Source organism: Leucopleurus acutus, assembly GCF_964270905.1.
Source record: "Leucopleurus acutus genome assembly, chromosome: 12".
Lineage (NCBI taxonomy): Eukaryota > Metazoa > Chordata > Mammalia > Artiodactyla > Delphinidae > Leucopleurus > Leucopleurus acutus.
This window is the reverse complement of record NC_139154.1, coordinates 66,900,751-66,926,457: the sequence shown is the minus strand read 5'-3', so window position 1 is coordinate 66,926,457 and position 25,707 is coordinate 66,900,751. Positions and strand designations below refer to the sequence as shown.

General features: G+C 37.4%; 1 protein-coding gene across 2 annotated transcripts in view; it reads right to left on the bottom strand.

The window, feature by feature from the left end:
• The window catches only part of PPP1R21 (protein phosphatase 1 regulatory subunit 21), a 56,045-nt gene that overhangs the window by 4,214 nt on the left and 26,124 nt on the right, over nt 1-25,707 (bottom strand). For both annotated transcript variants that reach the window (XM_082851373.1, XM_082851374.1), the window contains 7 exons: nt 21,343-21,435; nt 17,081-17,208; nt 14,501-14,653; nt 12,090-12,182; nt 9,359-9,601; nt 3,371-3,403; nt 2,047-2,163 (listed from right to left, as the gene is read on the bottom strand). In XM_082851373.1, the coding sequence (XP_082707499.1) occupies nt 2,047-2,163; nt 3,371-3,403; nt 9,359-9,601; nt 12,090-12,182; nt 14,501-14,653; nt 17,081-17,208; nt 21,343-21,435 (860 nt within the window). The remainder of the gene's footprint in view (nt 1-2,046; nt 2,164-3,370; nt 3,404-9,358; nt 9,602-12,089; nt 12,183-14,500; nt 14,654-17,080; nt 17,209-21,342; nt 21,436-25,707) is intronic.

Sequence of the window (25,707 nt, the reverse complement as noted above, 5' to 3'; positions counted from 1 at the left end):
GAAAACAATCCCCCGAACCGAAAGTACTTCCTCCCTTCCTTCCACAAATATCTACTGAATATCTACAGGCCTTGTACCACACACTGGAGCACACAAAAGAAAGATGTGGGCCTCACTCTCATCATTTTAATAAGGGAAAAAAAGTCTACTAACCCAAGCTCATCGCTGTTTTTTCCTAGCTCTAGCCTGATGACCAGTGGCTACAAAACCACCAGAAGTTTCTACATTTACCCAGGATTCATTTACACCCACACTGGATGAGAAGGGAAGTGGCATCATGCAGTATGAATCCTAAGATACTTTTCTTGTGTTTTAAGTCCTTTATTGGAGACCATATCACAGAAACAATAAAAGCTTTACAGCCCCACTCAACAGATGGAAAAAAAAAGTGAGTGCAGGACTTCAAAGATCCCACTTGCTTTCTTTGGGGATTCTAACCAAGGCTATCCAGAGACAGAATAGATCAAGAAGCAAAAAGAAAAATTCTATTTCATACTACTGTTCAAAGAGGGCGTGCCATTAAAAGGATCACTAAATTTTCTGATAAACCATGAGATTGACAAGGAGGATCTGTTCAGACATGTTCGAATGTTATGTCAACATCAGACGCTCAGACCGACCATTCCAGTAAAGTAGTACAGAGGGTTGCCGCTTCCTGTTTACAGACAAGGAAAAACTAGAACAATTTAAAAATTCTTGTGTCACAATTGTGCCGAAAGAATTTACTAAGATAAGCAAATCTCTTGGAAATAAGGCAGCCTCAGAAATTCCCCGGTTACTCATTTCACTCCTCACAAGAGAATTTCAGGAAAGTTCAGCCAACCGAATCAACCACCCTCCTTTAACCGCACATCTATCGGTGTGCTTAGCACTGAACCTGAAAAAGAGGGAAAGAGTTTTGCAAAGCACGGGTCCTCATGAGGATGACAATCAAGTCTAAGAGAGTAATTCAGAAGGCAGTTAGGGATCCAAACCAGGCCACCATGATGTGCTGCGTGCACTGAGTGGCTGGGATGGTAAGCACTGCAGCAGTTCTATGGTGAGTTGTCCAGCTTGCCGTCCTCCCCGTTTTCTACAGCTCAACAGCCATCACTACTGATCATCTTATCAAACAGGTATGCATCACTAAGCTAGGCACATCATTCATTTCAGCAGGAGGAAAGAAGCAAAGCCCCCCTCCACTCCTAACAACTGGATTCCTATCAACTCTTCTCTGTCTCTGTAAAACAGGAGAAAATCACAAAGTCGCATCCCAATGAAGGGTGTTGTCTTTCCTTTGTCAATTTCCTTAACAGTTTAAAGCATTATAATTCTCCATCTAACATCTATAACTAACCTTTTAATAAAAAGTTTCCCATCAGAGACCTTACAGGTATTCTTATATATTGAGCGACATCCATTCTATCTTATCATTTGTTTCTCACTCTTTGATATCTGTAATTTCTTCCTTCATTTTCTCCCCTTCTTATCAATGAATTTGTATAATGTTATTATCTTGCATAGTGTTTTTCTAATCCTTTTAAGAAAATGAATTATTTGGTGAGGGAAGAAGAAAATGTAACAAAAAGAAAGATTTTGTATTTTTTAAAGGTTGAAAGAGGTTACATTTTGCATTTTATCATTTACAAAAACTGATTTCCACAAGTTGTCATTAGAAAGTATTTAGAGAGTCATTAGAGAGTATTTAAAAAAAAAAAAAAAAAAAGAACCAGGCATACTTTGCTTTGAATTTCCCTAAACGAAAATTCCTTGACCTATGAATGTTACCTGCCTATAACTCTCTAAAACAAGATTATAATTATAATCTATAATTATAATGCTCCAAAACATGCTACATAACCATAAGAAAGGCTACCTGTTATATTCACTGCAATAAAGATTTTTGGTTGGTATGTGGACCAATCTCTACGAACTCTAACCAAATCCATATTGCAGACACACAGACTCTGACCTCTCTCTTCTAGTGAACAGCAGGAGGCCAGGACAGTGACCTAATTCCTGAAGGGGTTAGAAAAATCCACCTGATCCAATTAACTCTCCACTCACCTCAGCATAAAAATGCACTGACTTGCTATCAGCCAGCTGCAGCTGAGACGTCAGTTCCACTATCCTTGCCATGTAGTGATTTCTAATTAAGTCTTCCCGAGATTCCACATCTGGAGCCTAAACAGAGCACACATAACTCAATAAATAAATGCCAGTGGAATGAAGCAGTTCTGAGAGAGAGAGAGAGAGAGAGAGAGAGAGAGAGGAAAAAAAAAAATTAATATCACTTTAGCAAAAAAAAAAAAAAAAAAAAAAAGGCATTTCCTACATTTTCCTTTGAAATTTGATGGGAAATCCTAGTTTTCCCACCCCTCGGAGAAACTTCAGACAGGGCAGGTAAATATATATTGCAAATTTCTTTTATTCAGCACCCTGCCTATCTCACAATGAAGCTGGGGCTTCAAGAGAACAAAGCAGAAGTGAAGTCCTGGGAGGCCCACCACCCATGGGGCCATGTCTCTCCACTCAGTTTTTATTTGCCACACACCTAACTTTCAAAATCTCAAGCTGTCTGACTCCTATGTCCTCCTCTAACTGGAAGAGAACAGGTGAAAGGGGAGCATTTATTGGAACTCCTAAAAATCTGAACATTCTTTTTTTCCCCCAAATTATCTTAAAAAAGCTTTTATACTCTTAAACATACTAACAAATTAAACTATTTCTATAATGAACAATTTATGGCCCTTGTCCCAGACTAGATTTCTACTAGTTACTCTAGCAATGACACACCACTCAGTTTAGTTTAAAAATATATGCAGAAGTTCAAGGTTACCTAAAGTATAAGGCTAATAAGGAAATCGAAGAATTTACTTGAACTATATTTACCAGTTTACCATACTGACTGGAAAGCTGAGTGACTTCAGTGTTCTTTTAATGGTTATTTGTGAGCTTGTAATATCTGTAATATTTCAAAATCTTGTAATATTTCAAAACTAAAATGTGCAAACCTATCTGACAAGCCAAATCTGACCTGGGTTCAGTCACTTGAGGGCTGAAAAGAACTACCAAGCCCACTGATGGTCAAGGCCCTGAAAAGCCCTGCTTTGCCAGCTGGCCCACTGGGAGGGTAATGGCTCACAGCCTCCTGCCACATGCCAGCGAGCTTGTCAAACTGCCAAGTCAAGTCATTCAAGGAGGCAATTACAGACAGGCTGTAATTTATTGGTGACAGTTAAAACTGACCCAGAGAGAAAAGCAACATGGATCCACATTTGCTAGAATTGTCAGAAACGCAATTAGATGAAGCTGACTTTTGCCGGATTTTGTCAACAAACATGTGGCGAGATGTTTACTAACAAACAACATGATGTTAAGCACACATTACCTCACTGTCAGACGTCCTGGTTAAAATCCCAATCTAGAACATAAGGGAAAAAAGCTTTAGAACAGACTGCTTACACTTCAAACGCAATAGCTTAAACACTTGTAATGTTTTTCTCTTCTCAGTTCACACTGTTTCAAAGCACACTTGTGGGAATTCCCTGGCAGTCCAGTGGTTAGGACTCAGAGCTTTCACTGCTGTGGGCCTGGGGTTCGATCCCTGGTTGGGGAACTAAGATCCCACAGGCTACATGGCATGGCCAAAAAAGTAAAATAAAATAAGCAACATTAAAAAAAAATAAAACAAAATGAACAAACAAAACAACAACAGCAACAAAAAACCAAGCACACTAGCAGTGGAGTTCTAGACGATTACCCTCAAATCAATCATCTTTCAACACAAAGAAGCTGGACCTACAGATAAGTAACCACAGTCATGATTTCTGTCATGAGGCAGTAGTGGATAGTGACCATCACTATTTCCTCTATCAGAATGCTGTTAGCCATTTTCACTGAAACCCAACAAACTGTCTGGGAAGAGAGAGAGGAAGAACAGTTGTTAACTCCTCTTGTCATTGCTACGCTTATTTCCAAAGCAGCGGCCAAGGAGACCTAAAGACAGTTTCATGGTGACCATAATAATGAAACATTCCAAACGCAAAACACAAATAGCAAACTCTCGGGCGGAAAGGTCAAAAGGATAAAGAAGAAATATCATTATGACATTAATAAGTATTAACTTCAGATTTAAACTAATGAAAAAGTATATGTATTATAGACATACTGAAGTGCTGCCAGGTTTTTTAAAGCTTGCTTTTGTGGATTCAGAGTTCAAAAACAGATAGTAGTCATGGTTCTTGAATTCATTTTATTGTTCAAAGTGGAAGGGCACGTGCATGGGCTCAGTAAGTTAAGGAAACTATTGGAAACTCAGTTTTGATGGATTCTGTTAATCAGAGATGACACCCAACAAACAGTTTTCATGGATTCTAAATAATATTCTCAAGAGTACTACTCTGAACTGTGAGCAGTATATGAATGTTATACCCACCTAGCTGTAAAAGGATCTTTTTTATAAGACCTTTTTTTATAGAGGAGCCATAATTTTCTACACACTAAAGCAGGAATAGCAATTAGTCTTTCAGTGAAAAACCGTTTACAGTAACACACTCATCATTTTAATTTTATACATTCAAATATGAGTACATTTGGCAAAATAAATCACAAGCATGGGATCTACCCCTTATCCCCTTTACTCCTGGGTTACGGTTTGAGAATGTGGTACAGCAAACAGTCCTGAAAAGGAATGGAATCATATAACTTCAAGAAAAAGTTGCGAAATTTATAATTTCAACATTTTCTCATATGCCACTGATGAGAGTTTAAACTAATACAGTCCTTTGAGAAAATAATTTGGCAGTAGAGATCAAGGAACTTAAAAACATTCATGCCTTTTGACCCAATAACTCTAACCCTGAGAATATACCCCAAAGAAATCATCTGGATGCAGAAAGAATCTTATGCATAAAAATGAGATGTTATTTAAAATAATAAAAATTATAACCAATGTCATAGGTAAACTAAGGTATATTCTATATAGAATACTATGGAATCAATAACTAAGTTTACATAGAGTTTCTAATAACAGGATAAATGTTTGTTTATTCATGTTATGCTAAAAGATTTTAAATTTTATATAGTATAATGTCAACCAAGTATGAAATTATGTAAAAAAAATGTTAACAGTGGTTGTTGGGTATTCAGGAAAATGTCAACATTTTTTTCTTCTTTTACTCTTCTGTATTTTAAAATTATCTACAATGTACATGTATTGTTTTTATACTTGAAATATATATATTTTAAAATTCTGTGAATTTAAGCAGTGCTTTTTTTGTTTTTCTGCGGTACGCGGGCCTCTCACTGTTGTGGCCTCTCCCATTGCGGAGCACAGGCTCCAGACACGCAGTCTCAGCGGCCATGGCTCACAGGCCTAGCCGCTCCACAGCATGTGGGATCTTCCCGGACCGGGGCACGAACCCGTGTCGCCTGCATTGGCAGGCAGGCTCTCAACCACTGCGCCACCAGGGAAGCCCTAAGCAGTGCATTTTAATTTCAGCAAAAAAAAAAAGAAAACTTGTAGTTTTCTGTGCTTTTTCTTTCTTGAGGTTACTGTTATCTTTTTTTTGGCTGCGTTGTGTCTTCTTTGCTGTGCATGGGCTTTCTCCAGTTGCGGCGAGCGGGGCTACTCTTCATTGTGGTGGCTTCTCTTGTTGCGGAGCACGGGCTCTAGGTATGTGAGCCTCAGTAGTTGTGGCTCGCGGGCTCTAGAGCGCAGGCTCAGTAGTTGTGGTGCACGGGCTTAGCTGCTCCATGGCATGTGGGATCTTCCCAGACCAGGGATCGAACCTGTGACCCCTGCATTGTCAGGCAGATTCTGTGTGTGTGTGTGTGTGTGTGTGTGTTTGCGGTACGCGGGCCTCTCACTGTTGTGGCCTCTCCCCCTGCGGAGCACAGGCTCTGGACGCGCAGGCTCAGCGGCCACGGCTCACGGGCCCAGCCGCTCCGCGGCATGTGGGATCTTCCCGGACCGGGGCACGAACCCGTGTCCCCTGCATTGGCAGGCGGGCTCTCAACCACTGCGCCACCAGAGAAGAATAATTATTGTATTATTACAATAATTAACAGGGGGCTAAATGTTCAAATTACAGTCCTAGATATGTTAATTAAACATAATAAACATTTAACTTTTGCAATGCTATAGGGTTAGAAATAAGAAGTTTCTATCTGATGTAACTTTTTCAGCCCCAAAGTGCTTGAACCAAAGGAATCTTCTGGGGACTTTTGAGTTTCCTTTGTTAGTCAATTAACTTTAAAATGGGCATAGACTTTGTACCAACACCCAAGAGGAAGATAACAGAAGGAGACACACACACTCAGTTCACTTAACTTCACTTAAGGCAGGATGGGAGGTTGCGGGGGGTGGGGTGATAAAAAGAAAGGCTGAAAAGGAAACATCAGGGAAGGCAAAAAAAAAAAAGCCTCCCTTTTTCTCTCTATTGTCTCCAGGTTATTTTCGGCAGGAATCTGCCACGTGCAGGAGAGAAAGTGAATTATGTGGGGAGACCCTTCTCTCAGCCTGAAATACTCTTCTCCTGCCTTGGCCTCCTGCTCATTTATGAAACACACCCATGTTACCTCCTTTGGGATGCCCTCCCCAAGCCCTCCAGGCGACCTCTCTGTCATCTCCCAGCACTCTGGACAGATGTCTATCCAGGCTCTCATTCCATTAGAATGAAAGCAACCAAGGGATGGGAATAGATTCACCATATAGACTAGACTGTGAAAAATGCAAGGAGGCCAACCAGGTCTTGGTTCTCTGATCCTGACTGTCAAAGACAATGCCCAAAACTGGGGTTCATGGAAAATGTGGCAACTCAACTGTACCTTAATGATGGGAAGAGTTTTGAATTCAAGAGAGTCGAGGAGTTGGAAGGCAAAGTATGTGAGTATGTAGGTGACAGGAGTTATGAATAAATAGGCATCCAGGCAAAAGAAACAGCTTGAACAATACAGGGAAGCAAAAACACAAAAAACATTATCAGGAAAGAAAGCTCGGTTTGAGTTTGTACAGGGAAATGCTGAAGAAAGGTAGTTTGGAATAGGTGTTCACAGACCTTGAATGCCAAACTAATGAGTGGACTATATCCTATAGATAATAGGGAGCCACTAAAAGTCCAGAAGCAATAGAGTGCATAATCAGTAACACACTCTACGAAAATTACTCTGCTAGCACCTTATGAAGTGGGCGGGAGGAAAGAGATCCTTAACAGATGCAGACAGAAATAGCACACACATGCTAACCAGACAGACAACTTAGAGTTATAGCAACTTCCAAACTCACCAAACCCAAATAAAGTCATCATCACTCACAGACCAATAGTGTTTGGTACTAAAGGTTTCCCATGTCCCTGGAAATCTTTCTCACTTACATATGTAAGAATAGTGTGCTCTCCTTTGAAAATGTTCAAATAAAAAGACAGTCCTCAACTTTCAGCAACTGACATTAATGACTCAAATACACCAGTGTTGCCAACTTCCAGTACTTCAGAAAGGCAAGCCATAAACAAATACATTTGTCCGCTGATCTATTTTCTGACACCCATCAGAGCACAAGGCCAGATTACCAAGTGTGTGACTTCAGATGAGTTACTCTACCTCTCTGTCCACCAGTTTCCTCATCTATAAAATGAAGATATGATAGTACCTGCAATCTCATAGGATCTGTGTGAGGACTGACTGAGTTAACACACTGAAAAGTCCTTAGAACCGTGGCTGGCATATGATTACTGCAATTACTATCACTGTCATCAGTGCCCTCCCTGGTCTGATCCCATAGTTACTCCCTGACAGCACCAATTACTGTTAGTGCAAATGGGAGAAAACGGAAGGAGCAGATGCAGGGAAGCAGGGAGAGAAGACAGGAGAAAGAAGAAATCAGACCCAATGGAGAACAGTCTGACCTGATCAATAACCAGACTCTGAAGGGAAGTCCAAAGATGAGTGCTGCCAGTGTTGCACTTCCCCAGATGGTACCTGAACTGATGTCAGGATTCTGCTCTGTTTGCTAAATGTTCTTCTAGGGAGTCACCTTCCCCTGTCAGAGGCAACGTGCAACACCTGTGGCTGACTCAGCCTTGCCATCAGGGGTCACACAGGATCATCCAGTGAGCATAGCAGCCATTCAAACCACTGCTCTGAGAAGCCTGCTTTATGCTTTTTACTTTTCTAAAACATTTTCATTCTTTTTTCCTCCCCTACATTTTATTATGAAAATTTTCAAACATATAGAAAAGTTGGAGAAAAAAGTATAATAATCATACGTAGCCACCATCTACGTTCAGTAATTAACAATTTGCTCATTTGCTTAATTTATCTGTGTGTGTATATATTTCCTGAACAATCTGAGAGTAAGTTGCAGATATGATGATACCTTACCCTGAGTACTTTAGCATTTATCTCCAAAAAATAAAGGTATTCTCCTAAATAATCCAAGTATCATTATCACACCTAAGAAAACTAATAATAATCCACGTTTCTCACACTGTTGAGGTGCAGTGAGGTCTGTATACATCTTGAAAACAGAAGTTAATTTGTATATATTACTATCAGGTATGCTCTGAATGAGATGCAAGGGAGATGTGAGAAGGACCATGACTTGCTGTTCAAAAGCATCAGTGAGCTACAGGGGTAGCCTTAGGACAGGGCTGTCAAAAAGTGCCATGGCTCTCCTTAAATTTCTCAAAAAATGCTAACGAAAATATATTTAATGAGATCATTCTAATTTTGAGGGTTTTTTTCCCTTCCCTTCCTGATTTCTCATTTTCTAGATTTTCTAATTTTTTTTTAACAGTGCGCAGAAAAATATAATCAGAAAATTTTTCTCAATGTAACTGAATTTTATAATTCCAACAGAGATGTTTCTTCACCTTCTAAATCACTGCAATTAAATATAAGCAAGAAATATAAAGTTGCAAAATAACTTGTCAGTATATTGTCTTATGAAGTTTAGCTAACCTGATGGGTTTCTATATTATACGTATGTCATAAAGCTTTATACTACCTAGGAATACACCATGTAATTGGTTAAAAATGGTATTTGTCGTCATTTCTATAAAAAGTTAGGCAGTTAGTCCTTTGTCAGAAACATAACCCCCATATCACCAATGTTGCAGTGGAGAAACAGAATCATCTTAAATTTGACTTACTATATCTTCTCCAGGAACACAGCCCTTACCGTGGGGAAGTCTCACATGTAAAATCAAAGAGAATTTAATAAGGTTGCTTTTTTGAAGGGGGCATCCTGCTTACCAATCTGCTTTTTCTAGAGCACATGGATTATTCCTGTTATCAAGTGACATGTACTTTAGATGGTTAACACTGAACACTAAGATGGATCCCCACCAATTACCATTTAAAAAAAGAAGACACTTACCAAACTAGTGCTGTGAACGGGCACTGGCACAGCCTTGGCAGACGCATCTTCCTGGCCCGCAGCGGTCACCACGGCGGCCCCTTCCTGGGCTACCCCAACCGCCTGCCCACTACTTGTGCTCTTCAGTTTATCTGCAGTTCGCTGGTTTTCTTTCTCCAGCTTGATTTTAGCTAACTGTGCTTCCAACATCCAATGTTCTTTTTCCTGCTCCAGTTTAGAAATCTTCTCCAAACTCTGCTGAACCTTGAAAGCAACAGAGAGTTCTGCACCTTAGAGGATGATGCAGACAAAACTTACCAGCCAAAAAAAATACTTTATGGAATGTAGACCAAAACTACTTCACAGGTGTGAAAACAAAAAAGCTTGATCCTGGAATAGGGAACGTTTTATTAAACAGGATACAAAAAGCACAACCATAAATTGAGAAATTGAACTAGAATGAAATTTTTAAAATCTCTATTTATCACAAGGTATAATAAAGAGAGTAAACAGGAAAGCCACAAAGTGGTAGATGCATGTATCCAACAGTGGACTAATACCCATAACATATAAAGAACTTCTATAAATCAATGATAAAAAGACAGTCAACCCAATAGAGAAACAGGAGGAAAGAAGACTTGAATAGGCACCTGAACGTTACTATAAACATAAAAAAGAAGGTATCCAATGTCACTATTAACCAAGGAAAAGCAATTTAAACCCACCCAAATGAATAAAAACAAAACACACCAAAAAAACACACAAATGACTAAAATGAAAGACAGAAAATACAAAGATGGACATGTTTATGGAGCAACTGGAACTATCATATAGTGCTTGGGGGAGTGGAATTTGGGACAAACACTTTGAAAACTGTTTGGCAGGATCTTTGAAAATTGAACTTGTATCCCATGACTTAGCAATTCTACTTCTAAGTATACGCCCAAGAGAAAAACATGTATGTTTATCAAAAGACAAGTATAAGAATGCCCATAGCAGCCCTACGATAGTCAAACACTTGAAAACTACCCAAATAGTCATAAGCTGTAAGAATGGATAAATAAATTATGTATTTTCACATGACAGAATACTCAACAGGAATGAAAATGGACCAATTACAACTACACATAACATGGATGAATATTATAAATATAATGTTGAACAAAAGAAGCCAGATCTGAAAGAGATGCTACATAATTCTCATTTAATATGAAGTTCAGTATCAGGCAACAGAACAAAGAATGCAGGATAATGGTTACCTCTGGGGAAAGAGGAGAGTAGTAACTGGAAAGGGGCATGAGGAAAGTTTCTGAGGTCCTGGCAATCTTTTTTTTTACAGGTATATACCTTACATAAAGAAATATTCTTTTTTAAAAATTTTATCTAGCTACCGGTTACATTAATGTGTTTACTTATGAAAATTCACTGAAATATATTAATAATTTATATACTTTTCTTTAAGTATGTTATGCTTCAATAAGAAGCTTAAAAAAAGCTAATTTTCAAGGCAAATGAAAGCTTGAGAATTAAATAAAAATAAAAACAATCTTAGAGTGAATTCCAAATGCTTTACCAACTATCATCGTTGAACAATTACCACGTACCACTGTTCATGATATTTTCCTGCCAGTATCCTACTGAAGCCTCCTAACAGTCCTACAATTCTCACGTCTCAAAGAGGAGAACTTGGAAGTCCCAGCAGCTCGACCACCTGCAAAGCTAACAAACAGAGCCAGGATGTGGGACCTCATGTGTTTGGCTCACAAGTCTGATTCTTTTCACCCTATCACACTGCCTCTCATTGGCTCAATTAATCCTTACGGGACCCTGAAAGGTAGGTATTATCCTCGCTTTAGAGAGGCAGGAGGTGAGACCCGGAGTGCTTATCAGACTAGACTGCAGCTGGTCAATGGCAGAGTGGGAAAAGCAATAGCTCTGAAGTCAGACCATTCTGCTACTTACTAGCTACTATGGATAAAAGCTGTTTAATTTCTTTGAGCCTTACTTTCCTCACATAAAATAAGAAGGAAATCTAAAATAAATTTTTAAGATACTCCACATTTCACTGTTTGTCTCAGGAATTTTGTTTTTTAGGAATTATTATGTGGATTAAATTTTTAGCTTCAACATCCTATTGAATTAATGTTGAAAAGATAAGTGATATGTGTCCAATGAAAATAAGGTCGGCATAGGCAAAATATTGTTTCAGATAAATTTGTGCTCTCTTTAAAATAAATTTTTCCAAAACTAAAGCAAGCCAGGTGTTAAAGTAAATAAATCTCTGGCGAATGCTAAACTGGGGTCAGTTTGTACCAACTTCTGAAAAAAATAATACCACCTACCTCCACCTGCCACCCAAATTCAACTGATCAATTGAGCACTGGAAATTTTTCATTCCTGTCCATTTAGGAAATAAAAATAACTCACTGAGTCTCTAGCCACACCCCCCTTTTTTGCCTTATTATTTCAGACATTTAAATCTAGTACCTAAATAATTAATCAGCATGGCCAGAGTGTGCTGATATTACTTCACTGGCAATCATAACACCAATTGAATCAGGATGACTTATTTAGAGTATCAACAAATGGTTTTCAATGAATTATGCTTATGGTGCTTTTTAAGCATGTGTTAATTAACTTCACATGTTTACTTACATAGCCTTTTAAATTGCTCTATGTGTATGAAAACCTTTTATAGGGGATTTTATATTCATGCTCTTTAACAAGTACCATGATTTTCCCGATGTCATACCTGTTGTGCAAGGCCTTCTCGACTTTCAGTAGAGCTGAGAAGGACCCGGCGGTTTGCCAGTGCTTCTTCATAAGGCACAGATTCCAAGAGGGGCTATGGAAAAAGCATCATAAGAAGTAAAGAAAAAGGTCGCATCATTTCCCTGATCTTACAAATAAGAATGCTAAATGAGGTTTGATAATAAAATTCAGATGTATGTCCACATAGACTAGTTCCTTTAATACACATAAAAAAAGAACTTTAAAAAGAAAAGAAAAGAAAAAGAATGAAGGGGAACATGTCATACCAGTTATAAGAGACACTATCTAAAACCATAAGACTTGCACCAAAATAGACAGATGAAGGAATGGCAAAGAAAATCTAGAAACAGACAAAAGCACATACAAAAATGTATTATGTGACAAATGTTGCATTTTTAAGTCAATGCAGAAAGGATAAGTCATGCAAGGACAATCAGTTAATAATTTAGAAAAATAACTATTTAGACCCCAATTTCATACCTATATCAGAATAAATAAATTCAAGATGGGCTGAAGATTTCAATCTAAAAAGTTTAGACCACAAAAATACTGGAAGAAAATATAGGTGAACTGACTTTCCAAGAGTCACCTGAGAATCACCACCGTAAAGAAAAAGCCTGGTTTGATGATATAAAAATTAAAACTTCTAAATTTTGAAAAATTATTACAGCAAACTGAGGAAAAATATTTCCAACATAAACAAAGGACTAAAATCCTTAACATAGAGCTCCTTCAACCCCAATTAGGAACATTTATTTAAAAACAGGTAAACAACTTGAACAGGAAATTGAAATAATATAAACAGTAAATTTATGAAAGGATGTTCTATTTCAATAACAAGCAAAGAAATGAAAATTAGAACAATAACACGGAACTTCTTGTTTCTAAGATTGACAAATTAAATTTACGGGTTAAATTTAAACTTCTATTGCTGGTGAACTATAAAAAGGTAACCTTTGAAACATTCACAGACTTTGAATGAGCAATTCCATTTTTAGGAATTAATCATAAAGATATAATTAAAACAATTAGGTAGCCTTATACGTTTCTAGGAGTGTACAACCACTCTTACGGGTAATCTGGCAGTAAATATTAAAACTTAAAACCACATTATCCAGAACATTCCACCTCTCAGTAATCCACACATATGCCCAAGGCGGCATTTACAAAGCTATCCATTGCAGTATAATTCTAACAGTGAAAAACTGGAATCAACCTAAATGCCCACCAAAAAGAGACTACCTAAATGAACCACGGAATACCTATATCATAGATTTCAATGCTGTGTTTAAAATGAATAAAGTAGCCATTATATCTATTGATACAGACAGGTCTCTAAAACATATTTTAAATGAAAAAAGGAAGCTACACAATGAAATATGCATTTTAGTTAAAAAAAAATTAGAGAAGTCTTTATATTCTTCATATTTTGCATATAGTTCAAAGTTTACGGAGATGAGTACAAATGCTCCAAGAGTCTGGAAGGTTACACACCAAACTGATAACTATAGTTACCTCTGGAGAGGAACTGGAATTAGGGATTGTAATTTACCTATAATGTTCTCATGTAATATAAGAATGTATTTATGCATTGTGTAACTAAAAGTTAGAAAGAAATAAAGAGAGAAAGGTAAATACACAAAGTTGCATGTGCAAGAATATCCCCTGTAGTATTGCATATAACAGTGAAAAACAGGAAGCAACCTAAAAATCCACTAGCAATGGATGGCTTAATTAAATTATCACACATTTATAGAATGAAATACTATAGATGAAATACTAGATGCATTAAAATGATAGCAATTTATACTTATAGATATATATTTTTGTTATATAAAGATATCCACAATGCATTAAAGAGGAAAAAAACAGATTCTAAAACAGTCTATGTATCCAGATACATTGCTTTTTATAATGTGTGTGTGCGTGCATGCATGTATACACATTAAAATTTTATGGTTAAGAGGAGCTACCTTTGGGTTGTGGGACTTTCTTCTTCATGTACTGCTGTTTCTTCTGATTTCTTTTTGCAATGATCATGTATTCTTATTATATTGAGAAAAAAATTATAAATGTATTTCAATTTTTTTTATTTCTACAAGTTTAAGATTTTCTCAAGTTTGACACTTAATGGCTGCCTGGCTGTCTCACCCTAAACACTCTACCAGCCACTGGAAACGTTAAGTCTAATACGGCCTAGGAAATGAGATTCAGGTCTCTGTCCCATCCTCCTCTCCAAAGACCCCCGCCCACCTCACAACACCCACCAACCACCTGTCCCTCAAAATTGTATAAAACCTAAACAATATGAACTGTGGGAAAACAACTGCCATTCTCTGGAATTTTTCCAGATTTTCCCTCTGATTTAAATGTTAACAGCAGCTCACAAACCTTTCTCAAAGCCTTCATATAGGCAGCAGCTTTTTTCTTGTATTGCAGCATGCATTCAGCTGAGAGAGGACTGATGAATCCACTCGCTGTCGTAGGCCCGTAGCTCAGGGAAGCAACGAAGTAGTCCACGTTGTTGCTGAAGAAAGATGCAATCTAAACCAAGTGTGACAAGAAGATAAATTTTATTTTCCAATAATATATCTAAAATATATATCTAATAGTTTTCAGATCAAAGTTAAGGATACTCAGAATGGAAATGAAATTTCAACACATGCTCAAAAGCTCACATTTATTTGAAAAGAATACATAGGGAATGATTTATAATAAACACAATACAGTATAAATTTTGAGACCAGACTTGTGACATGTCTTAATCTAGACAAATTCTATTGTTTCTGAAAACCAAGGCTGATTCTGATTTATTCTGTAGACAATGTTTATGAGCTGTTTACCTTACTAAGTCTGCCCCTGCTCTCAAAATATATACGTTTGGGTTTATACATTCCGTTTGCATTTTAACTTTGAATGTTTCATATTCCAACACAAGACATGACACAAGCATATTGAATATATGATCTCTACTTAAATTTCATTCTGTAAATCTCAATCTGTGCATTACAAATATAACAGGAAAGAAAAAGACTGAAAATTCAGCAGACCTTTGTCATTTACAGATTTAACATTTGCTTAATCTATGTAAGCAACAACAAAGATCCATGACTGTAATTGTGCTGAGCCATGATTCTGAATCTACAGTGCTATATGAAATGGTGATATAAATAAAAATGTCTAAGAAAGTTATTAGCCAGAAAAATTAAAGTCTTCGATACATTAAAGAGTACTCTATTTCAATAAATAAGAAAAAGTAACTTGTGAAACAAGAGTACTTTACCTTGGCAAAAACTGTTCAAAAAGTAAGCAATCACTCACTAATGGTCTAAAAGATTATCTTTTTCATCAATATTTTACTGTGTCAAACGAAATTCTATGTTAGGTAGTATTCAAGAAAATGAAAACTCTAAAAATCTTGAGCTGTACATTCCTCGTGTATGACATAGATAGTACAGTGTTTGCATTTTAGTCATGGTAGTATACGGTGAGGTTTAACTTTCTTTCCTCTCTCTAATATTTCTACATTTCCCAAATGTTCTTTAACATGCATATGTTATACTTTCCTAGTGGGTTTTTTAAAAATTACAAATGATAAAATTTAGTTTAATCAAATCACATTAGCTAAGTATTAAGCTGCCACCAACTAATACTTAGTTCAGATACTTACTTTAGCTAAAAACCATTTATAAAAATTTCAGAGTGAAGGTCAAGTACCTTTCCTTGAGACAACTCTTAAGGTTTCAGGCAAAGCAAATGTAAAATAAGCTATGAAGTATATAGGTATTTAATATTCCAGAGCTCTCCTAAAAAAGTGACAAATGCAGAGACTCTTGTAAAATGTCAACATTCTCTTTTTCCAGAAATTGCTCACAATTGAATCAAAGTCAGAATCATCCTCAGAAAGTTTCCAGAATGCCTGTGGGTGAAAGCACTAAAGAGGAGGCAGTGGGGATGGTCTTCTGGCTAAGGAATCCTGTAGGCACTCACCTGCGAGCTGACAGATCCGAAAGGCAGCACCTTTTAATTACAGCCCCAAACTTAGCAGACTGTCAGGAAGACTGGCCTGACTTTGGGAAAGGTGACACTGAATACCTACCATAACCTATGATCATTTCTGATTAACTTAAAACACTTGAAAAAAGTGTGCTCCTACTAAGGTCAACCTGTCAGAAAAATAAAGGTATATAACACAGATAGAGATTAGCACTTTCTTGAGAAATTACGTTGAGTCTGCTGAAATAAATGGGCTAAGATAGTCCTGAATACAGTACTTTTGGTTTTATATGTATGGGTAGTTCTCAGAGAAATCTTAGTCACTAAAGGCTTTGATGACAGCCACATGAACATGTGCTCTTAGAATGTGACCTGCTGAAACCAGTTATCCAAGACAGAACAATTTTTAAAGAAACTGCGCTCTGGTCAGTTTATAATAACAATTAAGTACTTACTAATCCAAATGATCATTATCTAATATTAAGAATTCAATGAGAAGACACATGTTGAAGTCATCTTAAAACTACTAGTTAGGGTACAAAAACCACAGAAGTAGCATTATCACAAGTGTTGCCAAAAAACAAACAAAAAACTTGGAGGGGGAAAAAACAAAATATTAACAAAGGTCTTATAATTCTTTTTTTTTTCCTATATCCCAATTTCTGTATAGCAGACCTTTAATACACACAAGGATCTATAGTGAGACCACCTGGAATCTTTCAATCATCAAATATCTCATTAAAATGTCAGAAGTGCCTGACCCACTTCCTCATCACAAATGCTTAACAGTAACTACCATATTGTTTCAAATATTAGGTAGGAAGGAGGAAAAGGGAGACAACTTTATTTTACAAAAAAGCCTGGTAATCAAAAATCCTTACACAGATCAATTTTCCTACTAGGTCACTCAAAAAAAAAAAAAGGAGCACATTTAAGAGTTGAATTTAATGTCAGTATAAACCAGAGAAAAATTACCTTTCCTGCTCCATTTGTCAATGCCACTACTGATGACAGGATGCAATCATTAGTTGTTATGAGCTTCTGTGTTGCTGTTGGAAGTTCATGCTCTATTGTAGCCTTTTGACTATAATGTTTGGAAATATCTATAAACCCAATCAAATGAAAACTCATTACTATCTATATACAAGTTGTATACAGATAACCAGCCCGTTAACTTCTTATATCTACTCTTACAAATTTACAAGACAAATCTGACAAAAAATGGTCCCAAATATGAGGATTGTGCTGAATATCAATTAGGCCTCAAGTTCACATGGAAAGAATAGAGAGTAGTGAGGGTCTCTTAACACCATCCTGGTGTCTCTATTACGCCCCCAGCAGGTGGGTCTCATTCTCCTTCATTTGAGTGTTAAGCCCTTATTCTAGCACCAGGTAAAGGACCCTGAGCAATATTTACCAGCTAAAAACCTTGTTTTGATAGCCCAGCAGGCATAAATGAGAGTTTACATTGTGCTTATACAAACAAACCATGAGGCTGGAAAAGAACAGCCAACACAGGCACCATGTCCCACAATCCTTATTGGATCTTAGCTGGTTTGCCAGTACATACTTCAACAATAAGAAAGGTCTGCATGGCCAAATAAGGATTGGATACTCTAGCACCTGGCTTCACGTTCTATTGCCTCTAGTACAAGAAAGCTATAACAAAGGCCTGTGGTTATGGAAGCATAGAAGAGAGGCTTAGATATAAATGTGTTGACAGAAACAGCAGTAGGTGAAACTAGCCAAACAGCTAAACTTGGGGTTTTCTGGGTCTCTGAGAAATAAAGTAATTTCATCCTGGAAATAAGGGAAAATGGGAGAATTACCAAGACAACATTGATTTTCAAGGAAGGGCAATTGTATTTTGAAATAAAAAGGTGTTTATGATACAGCCTCCTTTGAATATTTTACAGTACTTCAGTTACAACAGCATTAATTATCATTACCAACAAAGCAAAAAATAAATCACAAAACGTGGAAACTAACTTTTATAGCAGGTGTGTATACAAAGAATTTCATTTATTCAGAATCAAGAAATTTTGTTGATTTTAGACTATAGATAATTAAAAGGGAATAAGACTATTCAAAAAGAAAGGGTATCTGAGATTTAACCTAGTATGATAATGATTTTTAACAAAATTACTGTTTTATGAATAAGATTACTTTTACTGAAATTTAAAACTAGGAAATTGCATTACTTATATATATTGTATTATACCCACATATATATAAACTTTTACACAAACTTTTAAGATAGTCTTAGATTTACAGAAAAATTACAGAGTTTCTGGATACCCTTAGCCAGTTTTCACTATTGTTAACACCCTACACTACTATGGTAGTTATCACAGTGAAGGAACCAACTAATTGGTAATTACTATTATGTTTAATATTTCTTAAAAATAAATGATTATCCTCTATATATTCATAAGATATCCAAGTGAATGAAAATTCAATTGGAACACTGAACATTTTTTTGTATACCGAACTTGCTAGCCCCTAGAGTAGACATTTTCTTTCTATACACCACAGAAAGTTTTATTCAATATTTTACTGTCTGTATACAATGCTATAATACAACTGGGTTGGTAGGCAATCTTGGTTGATTGGTGTAGGTGATTGAAATACTTATAAAAGATGTACAATACTAAGAATCCTCCCATGGCATCTAGTGGATCAGAGCTACTGTAGTTTGACTATAATAATTCTCCCAATCCAACTGTTTACTCTTTATCGAGTCCAAATATTTTCATTATTTAGGGTGTTCCTCGACATTAAAGTTTAACTCCAAAAGGTACAAGGAAATCATGTGACCTAGACAACAGATTTATTTTCTTTTATGTTTCCTATGAGTCTACCTGCTTTAGGCTTGAGACCAAAGTTCAAACAATTCTCACTTAGAATGCCACTTGTTAAAAGATTAATTCACTTCCATTTTAATTCCTTGTAGGAAACACATTTTTATAAATCTCTCTTTATACTAAGACCAGCCTACCTTCTTTTTTTTTTATAACTTTATTTATTTGTTTATTTAATTTATCTTTGGCTGCGTTGGGTCTTCATTGCTGCACGCGGGCTTTTTCTAGTTGCGGCGAGCGGGGGCTACTCTTCGTTGCAGTGCGCGGGCTTCTCCTTCTGGTGGCTTCTCTTGTTGCAAAGCACAGGCGCTAGGGCACACGGGCTTCAGTAGTTGTGGCTTGCGGGCTCTAGAGCACAAGCTCAGTAGTTGTGGCGCACAGGCTTAGTTGCTCCACGGCATGTGGGATCTTCCCAGACCAGGGCTCGAACCTGTGTCTCCTGCATTGGCAGGCGGAACCTGTGTCTCCTGCATTGGCAGGCGGATTCTTAACCACTGTGCCACCAGGGAAACCCCAGCCTGCCTTCTTGATTGCCTTCCTTCCTTCCTTCTTTCCAACTTGGACCAAGCAATTAAGGGCAAAGCATCAAGGGAAAAGATTTGAAATAAAATTTCTCTTAAAAACAAAGTATATTCTGGTAATGCAAGTTAATGCTCACTCTGAGTTTTCATGAGAGATACACAACAGTCTTCCAACTGCGTAAGAAGACAGGTTTGAACTGTAAAACTAGCAACAAGAGGCCATAATCTGCTTGCCAACCATCCTTCATGTTTCCCAGTCTTCTCTCTTTATATTATGTTCACTGTCAAGGACAGAAACAAGCAGAGGCCCAAAGGGGGCTAAGGGAGCCTCTGATCCTCCTCTGATAATCTCCACCAGCTCATAGCAAATAATAATAGTAACATTCTTTGATTTGGATCACTTGGCATCTTATGTCATACATGAACAAAAGCATTTTTAGAAAACTCAGAAGTACATTATTATTTATAGAAATATAAATAAAATCAAGATTTTCTGAAATGTAAATGAAGCTTTAAGATCCTCAATGGACAGCTACCCTCCATTGCTCTAGCCTCTCTTTTATCAAAATTCTAGAGAAAACACTAGCAGGAACAAATAGTAACATTAGCATAGGAAAACTTAGGAAACAAAACCAAAAAACGTGTAGCCACAGAGCTACTTGTGGTTTCAATGGCCTAGTTCTACGTTACGTAAAGTTCTGGAATAGAGGACTATGGGTAAGTCTGAGCTCCCCAAACCAAAAGCTGCACAGGAAAAAGGTACCAGTCCCTTGGGTTTTCTATGGACCAGACTAGGTTCTGCAGGGTTGGGGCTGCCTCTTGTCACCTGCCACCAAGACTGTCTATGCAACCAGTGTTAGCTCCAGAAGTACAGTGACTTTTAAAGTTCCTTATAATTGAAGACAAGCCACAGGAAGGACCATTTTCCAGACTGAATGGTAAGGTAGTACTGGGTAATTCCACTGAAACTAAGAATGATTCCCAGTAACATAGGTTATTATGTGGTTATGTGCCAACCTATAGAAAGGCCCCAAATATAGCCATCTTATACATGCCATCCAACAAAGTTTTAAGTTTTTAAAAAGTATTTTCTCTGAAACCAGCAATTGGTCACTAACTGCACACTAAACACCTCAGTGAAAAACCTAGGCACCTGGACTATTTCCAATAGTCCTTAATAATTGCTCCTGCCCTCCTCTCCTCCCCCTACTCCAACAGTCTTCAAACGGAAAAGAACAGAGGAAAAAAACCTAGAAGCCATGCAGAAATATAGATTAAAAAAGCAGGACTCAGAATCACATGCTAGGAAGCAAATGAAATGACCGTCGACAAGCATATTCTTAGAAGCACATAGCAACTAAAAACTGACCAAAGCTTGAAGACAGACCTTCATTCCTTAAGGCTCTCCTGAACAAAACAGGACTTATAATGGGTACTCTAAACACAGAAACACACAGGAGGCTATGTAGAAAACCAGTGCATTCTTTCTGGGATCTTTAAACCTTAATTTCCTCAGTTCCTTCACGTTTGGGCTCTAACAAGTGCAGTATTTTGCTAAATGCCTCTGAATAGCATGTCTGGCTTGATAAAATTCATACACCTGCCTTAAGTCAGTGTAATGTATTTTTGGCTAAAGTTCCGGGCACAAGGGTTTCTCTTCAGCACTTTGTTTACCTTCAGGAAAGAAGCAGATGGGAAAAGCAGAAGGCAGTAAGCTGTGCACTTCAACGTTAAGTCAAATGCTACTAAACCTTTATGTGGGGTCTATGAGCCTTGGCAGTATTTGCTTAAATCTCATTCAGGCAGATCTGAGAAAATGGGACAAAGCTTATTTATGTTCTTTTCCAAGCCTCACCTTTCATGACATCATGAAATCCATGCAGAGCAGCACCAACATTTGTTAAGACAGAACTGTAGTTTGTCCGAAGGAGTCCATCTGGCTCCGTACCTAGGAAACCAAGATCACAAGCCTAAGCATTTTCCCAGAAGAATTCACCTGAAAAACTGACAGCCCACCATCTCCCCTCTACTTTTGGGAAGAGAGAGAGTGAATACTGATTGTGATATGTTGAAAATAATGGCTCTTAAAATCATTGTAGACACATTCAGATAGAATGGTGATAATTACAGGGATCTAAACTGATTTGCATCCCCCATGTCCACAGATATTAATGGTTACAAGAATCAAAATTAAATTGCTAAGCAGGATTATGTCTTTCATGATTCTTTTTGAAATGAAAGCCTTTGTGAATTTCACCTTGTTCCTACAGAACACATTTCTCATTTTGTGCTTTCCCTACATATTATTGTTTGCTGAACATCACTAAAAACACTATTATTCAAACATCACAGTTCCAATTCTGGCATGACAGCATAAGCAAGCTCCACATACCCACTCACCAGCACAACTGGTGAAAATGATTTAAAAATAACCACTTTAAACTCTGGAAATTATCCTAAGGGCATACAGCAAGTAAAGAAACATTTAATCAAGAAAATCTGTATTAACTCAGTAACAAAAGCAAGAATCTGTGGTATGTGAACCAAAACCCACTCGGTCCCCTCACCAGTCAGTGAGCTAGAAATCCCAGTCCCAAGGGTGCAGCCAAGAACACAAGGCTCCCTCTCCCCTAGCTCAGCTGGAGGGCTGCATTGCTTATCTCGCTCTCAGCTACCTGTTGCTGAGGCTAAGTTCTAGGTAAATATGACTCAGAGGTGGGGGGCTCTCTTCTTTTACCCAGCCCTGACTTGTGGGATGGAGGCTCTACGTGGGCATGGTGCTGCTGAGAATCTGTGGCCCTGATCATCCTGGCCCCAGCTCATTAACAGGAGTTCCATGCTGAAAGAGGCAAGCTGAGGAGACCAGCGGCTGCTGCCCTACCTCTCCATGGAGTAATGCAGGGGTGTCACTCTGAGAGAAGTGCATCACTGTCATCATCCCCTGCACAGAACCATGGCTCAGAGATTTAACCCAAGGGAGAAACAGTTCTTAAAACAGAAAGCTCTGAATCTCTTCCCAAAGGAATTGACTTAATTCACAACAGACTGTGGAGAAGAAGTTCAAGCCTAGGGATGTTCTCAAAAATAATGGCACTTGTGCTGAAGGTAATTCGGAGGATTCATTGGAGATATAAGGTAGACTGACACCTAGACACACAATAGAACAGTTAGACTTAATTGATATCTACAGGACACTACATAAAAAAAAAAAAATAGAATACACATTCTTTTTCCAAGGGCACATGGGATGTTCTCCAGCATAGACCACAAACTAAGACCCAAAACAAGCCTCAACAAACTTAAAAGGACAAAAATTATTTCAAGCACCTTTTCTGACCACAAGGGCATGAAACAAGAAATCAACCACAGAAAGATAAATGAGAAAAAAATGGTTATATGGTGACTAAACAACATGCTACTAAAAAACAAATAGGTCAACAATGAAGTCAAAGAGGAAATTAAAAAATACCTTGAGACAAATGACAATGAAAACACAACCATACAAAACCTATGGGATGCAGCAAAAGCAATCCTAAGAGGGAAGTTCATAGTGATACAGGCCTATCTCAAATAAACCTAAACTACCACCTGAAACAATCAGAAAAAGAACAAACAAAATCTGAAGTCAGCAGAAGGAAGGAAATAATAAAGATCAGAGAGTAAATAAATAAAATAGAGATTTTAAAAACAACAGAAAAAAATCAATAAAACCAAGAGCTGTTTTTTTGAAAGGATAAACAAAATCAACAAACCACTGACCAGGCTCACCAAGAAGAAAATAGAGAGGGACCAAATAAACAAAATAAGAAATGAAAGAGGAGAAATAACAACCAATACTGCAGAAATATAAAAAAATCTTAAGAAATTATTATGAACAGTTATATGCCAAAAAAAAATTAACAACCTAGAAGAAATGGACAAGTTTCTAGAAACATACAGACTGCCAAAAAGGAATCAAGAAGGAACAGATAATCTGAACAGACTGATCACTAGAAGTAAAATACAATCTGTAATTAAAAAAAAAAACCTCCCTGCAAACAAAAGTCCTGGACCTGATAGCTTCATTGGGGAATTCTACCAAACGTACAAAGAAAAACTTACACCTATCCTTCTCAAACTCTTCCAAAAGACTGAAGAGGAAAGAACACTCTCAAAGTAATTCTATGAAGCCACTATCACACTGATACCAAAACCAGAAAAAGACACTACCAAAAAAGAAAATTACAGGCCAATATCTTTGATGAATATAGAAGCAAAGATTGTCAAAAAAGTTTAGCAAACCAAATCCAAGAACACATAAATAGGATCATACACCATAATCAAGCTGGATTCATTCCAGGGTCACAAGGATGGTTCAACATATGCACATCAATCAATGCGATATACCACATGAAAAGAAGAAAAGACAAGAAATACATGATCATATCAACAGATGCAGAAAACGCATTTGACAAAATTCAACATCCATTCATGATAAAAACTCCCACCAAAGTGTGTATAGAGGTAACAAATTTCAACATAATAAAAGTCATTTATGACAAACCCATAGCCAACATAATATTAAGTGATGAAAAGCTGAATTCTGGAACAAGGCAAGGATGCCCACTTTCATCACTTCTATTCAACATAGTATTGCAAGTCCTAGCCACAGCAATCAGACAAAAAAAAGAAACAAAAATATCCAAATTGGAAGGGAAGAGGTAAAATTGTCATTATGTGCAGATGACATAATACTCTATATAGAAAACCCTAAAGACTCCACACAAAACTATTAGAACTCATAAATGAATTCAGTAAGGTAGCAGGATATAAGATTAATATAGAGAAATCTGTTACATTTCTTTACACTAACAATGAAACACCAGAAAGAGAAAGTAAAAAACAATTTTGTTTAAAATCATATCAAAAAATAAAAACCTAGGAATAAGCCTAACCAAGGTGGTGAAAGACTTATACGCTGAGAACTATTAAACATTGATAAAGGAAATCAAAGATGATTCAAGAAAACGGAAAGTTATCTCATGCTCTTGGACTGGAAGAAATAATATTGTTAAAATGCCCATACTAGCCAAAGGAATCTACAGATTTAATGCAATCCCTATCAAATTACCCATGACACTTTTCACAAAACTAGAATAATTCTAAAGTTTATATGGAACCACAAAATATACAGAAATGCCAAAGCGATCCCGAGGAAAAAGAACAAAGCTAGAGGCATAACCCTTCCAGACTTCAGATAATAATACAAAGCTACCATAATCAAAACAGCATGGTACTGCACAAAAACAGACATATGAATCAATGGAACAGAATAGAGAGCCCAGAAATAAACCCACACACCTACAGCGCATTAATCTTCAACAAAGGAGGCAATAATATACAAAGGGGAAAAGACAGTCTTTTCAGCAAGTGGTATGGGAAAGCTGGACAGCCACATATAAATCAATGAAGTTAGAACACTGCCTTACACCACACACAAAAATAAACTCAAAATGGCTTAAAGACTTAAATATAAGACATGACACCATAAAACTCCTAAAGGAGAACACAGGCAAAACACTCTTTGACATACATTGTAGCAATATTTTCTTAGATCAGTCTCCCAAGGCAAAAGAAATAAAAGCAAAAATAAACAAATGGGACCTAATCAAATTTATAAGCTTTTGAACAGAAAAGGAAACCATAAACAAAATGAAGACAACCTACAGACTGGGAGAAAATATTTGCAAACGATGCAACCAACAAGGGCTTAATTTCCAAAATATACAAACTGCTCCTACAGCTCAATATCAAAAACACAAACAACCCAATCAGAAAAATGGGTAAAGGGAATTCCCTGGCAGCCCAGTGGTTAGGACTCTGTGCTTTCACTGCCTAGGGTGCAGATTCAACCCACTGATGGGGGAACTAAGATCCCACAAACCGCATGGCACGGCCAAAAAAAAGTGGGTAGAAGACCAAAACAGACATTTCTCCAAAGAAGACACACAGATGGCCAAGATGCACATGAAAAGATGCTAGAGAAATGAAAATCAAACCTACAATGAGCTATCACCTCACACTGGTCATAATGGTCATCATCAAAAAGTCTACAAATAGGGCTTCCCTGGTGGTGCAGTGGTTGAGAGTCTGCCTGCCGATGCAGGGGACACGGGTTCGTGCCCCGGTCCGGGAAGACCCCACATGCCACGGAGCGGCTGGGCCTGTGAGCCATGGCCGC